This window comes from Canis lupus, chromosome 21 (assembly GCF_003254725.2).
Source record: "Canis lupus dingo isolate Sandy chromosome 21, ASM325472v2, whole genome shotgun sequence".
Taxonomy (NCBI): Eukaryota; Metazoa; Chordata; class Mammalia; order Carnivora; family Canidae; genus Canis; species Canis lupus.
The window spans coordinates 30983891-30996202 of NC_064263.1; the positions used below are offsets into that span (position 1 = coordinate 30983891).

Here is a 12312-nt window from a genome sequence, read left to right on the forward strand (position 1 = left end):
ATACAATTGGGTTTAAGTCTACCATCTTATTATTCGCTTTCCATTTTTTCCCATGTATTCCTTGTTCTTTTCCTCTCTCTTGCCTTCTGTTTGAGTACTTTTTATTATTCCATTTTATATGTGCTATTTGATTTTTTGCTATACATATTTTTTTATATATTGAAGTTTAGAGTATTCATCATAATTTTATTCCTAAGACCTGTCCTCTGAGAGGTAGCAACCCATTGCCAGGTGTTTTCAATGAACCTCTTCCACTCTAGATGGCTGAAATTCCAAAATCTTGCTGCCTTACCTGGGCTTCCTAATAATTGCTTTTTGAGGGGCATACCCTGTCTTAACCTCTGCCTGCCTGTCTTAATGAACAGCAAAAACTTGTTCAGATTCCTAAAGCTCCTTTACTGTTCATTTCCTTCCTTTCTGATGCTCTCTTTCACCGTTTCCAAATGTTTTGGCCCTCATCAGTATGCATCTCTTTCTCCTCAGCTCGGGGAGGCCATTTTGCTCTGCTTAGTTTTCAGCTCCATGGACCATGGTTCTGAGAATGCCTCTAGGCATAAAGTTAGTAGGACCATGGAACTCAGCTGATTTATTGCCTTGCTGCACAGGAAATCTTTCTGAATTAGCTTTTACCCAATGTCTGAATATAGTTGTTCCATATTTCGTTTTATATTTGCTTCTAACAAGAGGCCTGGTCCTATAGCAGTTACTTTATAAAGACTGAAATCAGATGTATTGATGTAACTTTCGTTTAGGGCATCCTCAACTAAGTTTTGTGTAGAATTTTCATGTTTATATTTTTCCAATAATGACAGTGGATTGTGATCTATTAAAGAACACCATTTAAAAAAAAAAACATTAAAAAAGAAAAAAATAACCCACCCATAATTCCAATACCCCCAATCGATCACTCCCAACATTTTAGAAATTATTTTTTCAGGTCCTCTGTACATTCTGAAAACATATTAACATTGGTCCCTAAACATAGCAAAATCACGTTTGGTAAGTACCAATGGAAGTTGATTGTCATTATTGTTATTAACCATATTGATTTTATCTGTAGGATATAGAGGAAATAGTAATGCTCAGGTAACAGCTAGATGATCAAATGAGGGGAAAAAGAAGGTGACAAACATTACATTACTGACAGTGCTGAGAACAGTTGTTACCTGTGGAATTTCAGAAATAATTGTGGGATGGGTGCCTAGGTGGCTCAATTGGTTAAGTGTGTTCCTTTGACTCAGGTCATGATCCCGAGTCCTGGGATAGATCCTGGTTTTTGGCTCCTTGCTCAATAGGTAATCTGATTCTCCCTCTCTATCTCCCCCCTTCCCTTGTTCATGCTCTCTCTCCCTCCTTGTCACAAATAAATAAATAAATAAAATCTTTTTTTTTAATTTCTTTTTCCTTTTTTTAAAAATAAATTTATTTTTTATTAGTTTTCAATCTGTCAACATACAGAATAACACCCAGTGCTCATCCCATCAAGTGCCCACCTCAGTGCGCCTACCCAGTCACCCCCACCCCCGCCCACCTCCCCTTCCACCACTCCTAGTTGGTTTCCCAGAGTTAGGAGTCTTTCATGTTCTGTCTCCCTTTCTGATATTTCCCACTTATTTTTCTCCTTTCCCCTTTATTCCCTTTCACTATTTTTTATATTCCCCAAATGAATGAGATCATATAATTTTTGTCCTTCTGTGGTTGACTTATTTCACTCAGCATAATACCCTCCAGTTCCATCCACATCGAAGCAAATGGTGGGTATTTGTCATTTCTAATGGCTGAGTAATATTAATTGTGAAAGTGGCATGGTTCTTTGAATAGCTATATGCACTATGCTATACAGTACCTCTCTAGGACTTATTCATTTTACATAATTGAAACATAGTATCCTTTTACTAATACCTAATTTGATTAATAATTGCCTCCTTCTCCAAGCCCTTGGCAATGACTCTACTGTTATCTGCTTCTAGGAAATTGACTATTTTGCATAGGTGATATAATGTACTATTTTTCCTTCTGTGTCTGGCTTATTTCACTTAGCTAATGTCTCCAGGTTCATCCATGTTGTCACAAGTGGAAAAATTTCTTTCCTTTATTAAATGTGAATAATATTCTATTGTGTGTACAGTCAACATTTTCTTTTTTATTAATAATAAATTAATTTTTATTGGTGTTCAGTTTACCAACATACAGAATAACACCCAGTGCTCATCCTGTCACGTGCCCCCCTCAGTGTCCATCACCCGTTCACCCCCACCCCCCACCCACCTCCCCTTCCACCACCCCTAGTTCGTTTCCCAGAGTTAGGAATCTTTACGTTCTGTCTCCCTTTCTGGTATTTCCCACACATTTCTTCTCCCTTCCCTTATATTCCCTTTCACTATTATTTATATTCCCCAAATGAATGAGAACATACACTGTTTGTCCTTCTTCGATTGACTTACTTCACTCAGCATAATACCCTCCAGTTCCATCCACGTTGAAGCAAATGGTGGGCATTTTTTGTTTCTAATGGCTGACTAATATTCCATTGTATACATAGACCACATCTTCTTTATCCATTCATCTTTCGATGGACACCGAGGCTCCTTCCACGGTTTCTTGATCCATTTGTCAATGCACATTTAAATTGCTCCTGTGTCTTGATTGTTATGAATCATGCTGCACTGAACATGGGCGTTCAGATATTTCTTTGAGACCCTGATTTCACTTCTCTTGAATATGTACTTAGAAGTGAGATTATTATATTATGTGATAGGTCTATGCTTAATTATTGAGAAACCTCCAAATCATTTTCTGCAGTAGCTGTACCAATATACATTTCCACCAAAGATGTATGAGGGTTTCCTTGTCTCCACTTTCTTCCCAACACTAGTCACCTTCTGGGTTTTTTAAAAGACATTTTTATAATAACCATTTTAACAGGGGTAATGTAATATATGTCATTGTGGTTTTAATTTCACTTCCATGATGATTAGTGATGATGCACAACTTTTCATGTACCTGTTGGCCATCTATATGTCATCTCTAAAAAAATGATTATTCATGCATCTTGTCCATTTAAAGCATTGGATTATTTGCTCTTCTTTGTCATTGAGGTATATATGAGTACTTTTGTATATTTCAGATATTAGCTATCTATCAGATATATGGTTGGTAATAATTTACTCCTATTTCATAGCCTGCCTTTTTATTTTGTTGATTGTTTCCATTGCAGAAGGAACTAAAGCAGAAGATTTTTATTTAGTTTTTTTAATCTCACTTTTCTATTTTTTGCTTTTGTTGCGGGTACTTTAAGTGTCAAAACCAAAATTACTGCCAAATCTAGGGCCCAGAAGTATTCCCTATGTTGCCTTCATGGAGTTATACTTTCAGGTATTATGTTAAGTCTTTCATCCATTTTGGGATTGATTCTTGTATAGGATGTGAGATAAGGGTCGAATTTCATTGTTTTGCATGTGGATATCCAGTTTTCCCAACACCATTTATTGGAGAGACTGCCATTTCCTCATTGTGTATTCTTGGCACCCTCACCACAGAAACCCAGCCTTGTGTAAGTTTATTTCTGAGTTCTTTATTATATTCCTTTGGTCTATCCATTTTTAACCATTATTATATAATATGACAAATATATTTTCTTGCGAATATTTTTCTGCAATTTAAAGTACTTATCTAGAATAGATTCCTATAATTAGATTTATAAATTGGGATAATATTTGAGAATATTATATGATATTGGGCCTAGGGACTCAGAAACTCCTAATATTCTAGTCCTGGTCATTTCTCTCCTTAGAGTCCTACAAAAGAAACAAGACATATGAAAAATAACAGACTGCTTTTTATTAATGGCATTGGTCCCTATTGTCACTGAAGTTCAGAACTCTGATAAGCCTCAGTCAGGGTGGTCTACTATAAAGTCTTTCAAAATCTTCAACCTCCCTTACAGCTTGAGTGGAACATGGCTCAATGTATCAGTCCAGTTCCATGAAGAAGTGAGCAACTAGAACACGCATGACCTTTTAAAGCCCAGTAACCCTAGCCAGTAGTAAATAGGGACCAACCTACATCCTAAAATGTCACAAATCAGATTTTTCCTCATAGGGAAGAAAGGATAAGTAAAAAAGAAATCTTTTGCTCCATACTATTTAGAAAAATTGAGAACAAAATATACAAATATTTAAAGTTTAAGATATATTTGACAAGGTTATTTTCCAGACAGGTTGGACTAATTTTCCTACCCACTTGCATTGTACAAAAATGTCTTTTTTTCTGATCCTTCATTTTAAAGTTAATTCTGACATTTATTAATTGTATGATTGGGGGAAGGTAACAGAACTTTTCTGTGCCTCAAATTTTTTTTGTCTGCAGAGTGAGATTAATAATGTCTAACTTATAATGTCATTGGAACAATGTAATTATATAAAAACTTCATGCCTGGCATGTGTTAAATTTTCAATAAAATACAAGGTTACTATTTTGTGATGTGATTGTTTTGTTAAAATCCTAGTTAATTTCCCAGGGGGAAAATGTGTCTTTCATTGCTGTAGTTGTCCTTAATTAGTTATAATAATATCAAATATTCCTCTTCTATTTAGTAGCTATTCATAGTTCCTATTTGTAAGTAGTTCGTGTTTTTAGCCCATTATTTTTTGGGCTCAACAATTTTTTGGTGTCTTATATGTAATATTAATGTAATAAAGACATTAACTTTGGTCTGACATCTCAAATATTTTCCTCAATTTGTAGTTTATCTTAATTTTATTCGTGATATTATTATTTCACAAAAGCTTTTCATTTTATGATGTAAATTCTACATTTTCTTTCATAGTCTCTTTTGTTACTGACAGCTTTTGTGTCAGTCTGATCCTGTCCACATAGAACAAGAATTTTGACTTGTTTTTCCTGGGTTTTTATTGTTTTACTTTTACCATTTTACTCTTTAATCAAAACGGAACAATACTTGGCATATTAAGTGATAGGCCACTATTTCTAAGCCAAGAAAAAAATAGCTGTTTTTTAAGAGGTCAAATTAAGTTTGATGCCTGTTTCACATATTCAAGCATATGTTATAATTAAATATGTAGTATTTTGAACAGTTAGTGGTGCAGGTTTATACAAGGTAATAGTGCTAACAGTACACACAGTCATTTTGTAACAATATGTGTACAGCTATTTAGTAAAATCCACACAAATTCCAATATCCTCATAGCAGAACTAGCCCAGAAGGCTTTAACAATGTCATAATCTATAAATGGCACTGGAAAGAGGAGATTTTGAAAAAAAAAAGGAGTTGATTGAAATTACAACCACTAATAAGAATGAAGATATACTATTTAGTATTAATTAGAATGACTTGGATAGCAAAAGCTAGAAATACCCAATTTGATTATAAGCTGAGCTTTAAATGAGACTCTTCTACAAGATGTTACAAACCCAAAGGTTGGTCTTTTTATTTGTGCAAACAGGTAAACAGGCATAATCTCAATGGGAGAGGAAAACCAAACCTCTGTGGCTGAGTTTATTTTCCTGGGTCTTTCCCAGGATTTGCAGACCCAGATCCTGATGTTTGTTCTTTTTCTCATCATTTATCTTTTGACTGTACTTGGGAATCTGCTCATCATCATTCTCATCTTCATGGACTCTCGACTTCACACTCCCATGTACTTTTTTCTTAGAAACCTCTCTTTCGCAGATCTCTGTCTTTCTAGCAGCATCGTCCCTCAAGTGTTGTTCCATTTCCTGGCAAAGAGGAAAGCTATTTCTTTTCTTGGGTGTATGACACAGATAGTTGTCTCCCTTATGATTGGGTGTGCAGAGTGTGCACTGCTGGCGGTGATGTCTTATGACCGGTACGTGGCTGTCTGCAAGCCCCTGCACTACTCTAGCATCATGACCCAAAAGGTGTGTCTCCAGTTGGCCATAGGATCCTGGGCCAGTGGAGCACTCATGTCTCTGGTGGATACCACCTTTACTTTCCAACTACCCTACCAAGGACAGAAGATTATTAATCACTACTTTTGTGAACTTCCTGCCCTTCTGAAGGTGGCTTCAGGAGATACTTACAGCACAGAAATGGCCGTCTTTGCAGTGGGTGTGGTCATGCTCTTAGTTCCTGTCTGCCTGATTCTGGTCTCCTACTGGAATATTATCTCCACTGTGATCCAGATGCAGTCTGGGGAGGGGAGGCTCAAGGCTTTCTCTACCTGTGGTTCCCATCTCATTGTTGTTGTCCTCTTCTATGGATCAGCGATATTCAACTACATGAAGCCAAACTCCAAAATAGTCAATGAAAGTGATAAAGTGATCTCTACATTCTATGCAGTGGTGACTCCAATATTGAACCCCATAATTTATAGCCTGAGAAATAAGGATGTTAAAGATGGTTTCAGAAAACTAGCTGGAAGAAAGCTCTTTTCTGAGAGATGGTGACCTCAAGGTCTAACTTTTATTTTACTTTATTTTAATTTTTTGAGAGTATTGCATGTGTGCTTGCTCTAGCAGATTAGGGGAAGGGCAGAAGGAGAATTAGAGAGATAGAATCATAAGTAGTCTCCACACCCAGGCCAGAGCTGACTCAGGGCTTGATCTCACAACCCTGACATCATGACCTGAGTCAAAATCAAGAGTGATGCTCTATTGCCTGAGCCACCCAAGCACCTCTGTGGGTCTGATTTTTAGAACTATTGTAATATTCTTAAAAGATGCACAGGATTGGGGAACTGGGGTGGCTCAATAACTGAGCCACACAGGTATCTCTGGAAGAGTCTTTAGTACTTGGATCACTCATGGCTCAAAGCATTTCACCTTGTATAATAGCACAAAAGCCAAATACTTACTAGTGCATGATGTTTTCTCCTGAAAGCTTCAATAAAATGAATTTATTTTATCTTGATATCCCCAATTTCATGTAAGCATGAAGTAGCAGAGCAAAAAGGAAATTTAACAGTCATGTACACAAACATAGTTCTGAATCTTAAACTACTCTGTATCTTTCTACTGAATGATTATCCAGCATTTGCCTAAAGAAGAATATATTCCTCCATAATGCCTTGAATCATGAGATGAATGAAAGATCTACTTTCATTTATACAGCTGACCAATAAACAGCATGTGCCAACCACCACATATTTGAAAAACCTCATACCACTTTTAACTCCCCCAAAACTTAACTTCTAATAGCCTTTTGCCTGGAAACCTTACCGATAACATGAGCAGTAGTCAACTAACATGTATTTTGTATACATATTACACACTGTATTCTTACAACAAATAAGCAAGAGGAAAAAATGTTATTAAGAAGATCATAGGAAGTTTGCCTGGGTGGCTCAGTGGTTTAGCGCCGGCTTCAGCCCAGGGTGTGACCCTGGAATTCAGGATCCAGTCCCACGTCGGGCTCCTTGCATGGAACCTGCTTCTCCCTCTGCCTGTATCTGCCTCTCTCTCTCTTTCTCTGTCTCTCATGAATAAGTAAATAAAATCTTAAAAAAAAGATCATAGGAGAAAGTACATTCACAGTACTGTACTGTACCAAAAAAAATCCATGTATAAGTGGACCTATGCAGTCCAAACCTGCATTGTTCAAGGGTCAAGTATAGATAGTTTTTTGCTTTTACAAAGATCTTCCATATGGTAAGTCAAAATCAATGTTCTGGTACCTTGAACCAACCTTCTCTAGTTTTAGTCCTAGAGAAATTTCATTTTCCTCTACTATAGCCCTCTGAAGTCAGTTTCTGTATTGGCCCAAATTCAATTCTCACAGCCAATCACTCACTTGATTCTTTAAAGTTCCTAGATCTAACATGCACTGGCATCCTGTATTCATTCTGGTCATCCTCCTTTGAATGAGCTCATTTTATCCATAAATACCTCTTCCATAAGCAAAAGAGAATTTTGGATTTTAGAAATTGGAATTTGTGAACGTGAAGCTGACCCCTACTTGGGCTTAGATGCCTATAACCACATCTTACTGTGACTCAACTTCTCAAAAATTGTCGCTTCTGGGCTCCCCTTCAGGTTTCATGAACCCTTAGGACACACAATCTGCCTGACAGCCACCTATTTTATCCAAGCTTTTAATCAGTCACATGTTTAAAGGCGATTCAATGACAACTGTAAAACTTTTCTACACTTACCATGGATATGAGTCCAGGAACAACTGACGTCAGGAGTCAGGAACTACTGATTCTACTGTAGAAGACCTCCCCAGTGAAGTAACGTCTAATAGCTAAATTTCTTCTTTCTTTCATTCATGCATCCATGCATTCATTTTAAAACCATTATTGAGCTCTTTTTATATTTTCGCCTATCTGACTTAGTTGTTTCCAATATACCCAGAACAGACACCGATGTATTATGTATTTCAATACAAATTTTTGCAATCATTACTGTCCTTTTAAAATTACTGGAGCTGGACCACAATAGACAGATGCTAGTCTGGGGTGTGAGGATCAGAGCAAACTTTTATAGAAACTGCATCTGATACTTAAAGTGACATAGACAGGAGAAAGCACTAATAGGTGAAGTTGCTGATCTGGCTGCCCATGATGATCTAAATGAGATCTATTTCACTAATGGGAGGGAAAATAAGGAAATGTAAACAGAAAATTTCAACACTAATTTAGAGAATTCTTGCCATGAAGAAGAAAGAAGAAGGTATGGCTGAGAAAGTGGGATTATGAGTTTATAAAATTTTTAAATTCCTAGGTCACTTCCCTCTTTACTTTGAAGACTTTTTTTTAATTTTTATTTATTTATGATAGTCACAGAGAGAGAGAGAGAGAGAGGCGCAGAGACACAGGCAGAGGGAGAAGCAGGCTCCATGCACCGGGAGCCCGACGTGGGATTCGATCCCGGGTCTCCAGGATCGCGCCCTGGGCCAAAGGCAGGCGCCAAACCACTGCGCCACCCAGGGATCCCTACATGAGAATAAATTCTAATGAAAACAAACAATCCATTTAAAAAGTAGGGAAAAGATTTGACCAGATATTTCACGAAGGATATACAGATAGCAAATAAGCACATGGAATAATGCTCAACATCATTAATCATGAGGGAAGTGCAAATTAAAATTATATAGTTATTAAATTGGTTAAAATTAAAAGGGCTGATGATACCAAGTGTTGAGGAGGATGTAGAGAAACTGGAACATTCATACACTGCTGGCAGGAATACAAAATAGTACAACCACTTCAGAAAAGAGATAATTTTCTAAAAAGTCAAGACTGACCTACTATATGATCCAGATTCTTAGGAATTTACTCTAGAGAAATGAAAGCATATGTCCATACAAAGATTTGTACATAAATGTTTACAACAGTTTTATGTGTGATAGCCAAAAAACAAGAAACAACCCAAGTTTCCCTCAACAGATGAATGAACAAATCATGGTATGCTCATATAATGGAACACTACTCAGCAATTAAAAGGAACGAACTATTGCATAGATGAATCAAAATAATTATGCCGTGTGGAAGAAGCTAGCAAAAAAGGAGTGCATACTGTGTGAATTCCTTTATATAAAATTCTAGGAAATTCAAACTAATGTACAGCAACTGAAAGTAGATCAGTTGTTGCCCAAGGAGGCTGGAGGGGAGGTTGGAAAGGGTGGGGGTTAAGGGCCATAAAGGGGCACAAGGAAGCTTTTGGGGCAATGGTATGTTCATTATCTCGATTGTGGTAATGGTTTCATGTGTAAATATGTCAAAATTTTGCAAATGGTACACTTGAAGTGTGTCTGTTATATTATCATATGTAAATTATACCTCAATAAAGCAGAAAATACAAAAGCAGGCAAATAAAACATTTTGTCATGGGGAAAAAAAGAATAAATTCTAGACGTATCATGATGTAAATGAAGCTGAACATGTAAGCAAAACTATGGAAATCTTAGAAGACAAATAGGATGATTTTTTTTAAAAAAGATTTAATTTATTTACTCATGAGAAGAGAGAGAGAGAGGCATAGACACAGGCAGAGGGAGAAGCAGGCTCCATGCAGGGTGCCCGATGTGAGACTTGATCCCCAGACTCCAGGATCACACCCTGAGCTGAAGGCAGACACCCGACTGCTGAGCCACCCAGGTGTCCCACGGGATAATTTTTAAAAAGCATAACTTTTTATCAACAGAGACATTTCAAATTTTAACACAAAATCAAGTCATAAGGGAAAAGACTGATTAAATTATAAATGTATGATACAAAACTCCATAAATTCAGGTCACCTGAGTAGCTCAGCAGTTGAGGGCCTGCCTTTGACTCAGGTCATGATCCCAGGGGTCCTAGGATCAATTCCCACATCAGGCTTCTCACAGGGAGCCTGCTTCCTCCTCTTTTATGTCTCTGCCTCTCCTTGTGCCTCTCATGAAAAAATAAATTAAATATTTAAAGAAAACAAACCCATAAATTCAACTGGCAAAGTAGAAAAAGACTTGTTTTTTGGGATGCCTGTGTAGCTCAGCAGTTCAGCGTCCCATGTTGGGCTCCCTGCATGGAGCCAGTTTCTCCCTCTGCCTATGTCTCTGCCTCTCACTCTCTATGCTCTCATGAATAAATAAATAAAATCTTTAAAAAGAAAGACTTATTTTTTTTTATTTTTATTTATTTATGATAGTCACAGAGAGAGAGAGAGAGAGAGGCAGAGACACAGGCAGAGGGAGAAGCAGGCTCCATGCACCGGGAGCCTGATGTGGGATTCGATCCCGGGTCTCCAGGATCGCGCCCTGGGCCAAAGGCAGGCGCCAAACCACTGCGCCACCCAGGGATCCCAAGAAAGACTTATTTTTAAGACAAAATCAAACAACCCATTTTTCATAATATACATGGATTTTACACGGCAGTAACAGAAATTTGAATGGCCTAATAAAAGAAAAATAACAAAGGAAATACACAGTCATGTCACAGAACAAATAGGAAATGAAAATGATCAATAAGCATATAAAACTATGCTCATCCTCAACTGTAATTAAAGTATCATATAATAAGTTAACAGGGAGATACCATTTTTTTGACCTATGGATTAACAAAATTGAAGAGTTTCACACTATCAAATGGTAGTAAAGTTGCAACTAAATAGAAACTTTAATGCAATGTTGATGAGTGTATCATGTTGATATTAAGACCTTGCTAAACAAATAAAACTCTACCAAATAAAGGTAATCATATGGCATCAAAACAGATATAAACCAAAATGAAAGCACTAGCCCTGCAATTAAGTTTATAGGACTCAGCTAAGCATCCAAACAATCGAATACATGTTTATTTTTATTTCTATTTAATTGCCATATATGTGAAAACACAAGTTTGATGACCTGAGAACCCCGAGATATATCTGCTGATGCTATCTGGAATGCTATTGGTGTAAGGCTTGAACAAAGGGTGCTAATATGAGATAGAGACTTCGGTCTGTGACCTCAAATAAAACACCGATATCTCAGAGGATGGAAAGGTAATCAGGTTGAGGGCTTCTCAAGCTCCAGGGAATGCCCTATTTAAATATTCTCAGGACCTCAGCTTTAAATAGATCCTTGAAGGAAAAATGCTCTCTGTTCAGGAGTGGGACCTAGGAGAATTGGAGTTTGTACCTGGAATTCAGTAAGGCAGAAAGGCTTGGGGTGGAGTCAGACTCCTAGGATGACTGGAGTGCAGCTCCGGGAGGCATTGATTAGGAGCAAACCCACAACAGTGCTGTCCTTCCAGACTGGATCTGGAGGCTGCAGACATCATTCCCTCCCCCACTTGATTTTTGATCCTTCACCAGGGACCTGCAGCCCAGTTTCTGCCTCCTCTCTGCCCTCAGGTGAGAGTGGACAAGCTGGTGATGGGCCTCAGGCCGAAGGAATCTTGGTACCCGTTGGGGGTTGTGAGGTGGGCATGGCATTGGGAAAGGTAAATTTTGTCATTTGCTTTCTTGCACATCAATGTTGTTCCTTGCTAGCCACCCGGAGACAATTCTATTCCCACTCTTCTCCAGGACCCCAGCCCAAAAATGCTTTCCCAGACTTTCTTCTTCAGGGATGAGGCTCCTTCCAGAGAGATCACAGAGGATGTGCTTCTAGCTGTTGAAAAGCAACTGCCTGATTCTCCCTTTGCCTCCTTGGTCAGGCCTTCAGCATCATGTTTGCCTCAGCTTGCATTTGTCCCACCCTCTCCCATTGAACAAGCAACGGGCTAGAAGGAAACAGGAACCTTGCTTCAAGGAATCCGGTCAAGAGCTCCTTGCTCTTGCGTCTTCTCCGGGTCTAGGAGATGTGAAGGAATCAGGACTGCGTGGTACAGCCTTCTAGGAAGGCCAGCACTGCTGCCTCCAAGCCCATGG

The 12312-nt window shown here is 38.0% G+C and overlaps 2 protein-coding genes across 4 annotated transcripts in view; both read left to right on the forward strand.

Moving 5' to 3' along the window:
• The window catches only part of ZNF215 (zinc finger protein 215), a 219763-nt gene that overhangs the window by 20807 nt on the left and 186644 nt on the right, over positions 1 to 12312 (forward strand). The window lies entirely within an intron of this gene.
• LOC125753262 (olfactory receptor 2D3-like) lies at positions 5485 to 6429 on the forward strand. The gene has a single exon (XM_049098965.1). It carries the CDS (start codon positions 5485 to 5487, stop codon positions 6427 to 6429), a length of 945 nt encoding a protein of 314 aa, XP_048954922.1.

Excerpts from the sequence above, each read along its gene's own strand:
- LOC125753262 (XM_049098965.1), top strand. The coding sequence starts at position 5,485 with ATGGGAGAGGAAAACCAAACCTCTGTGGCTGAGTTTATTTTCCTGGGT.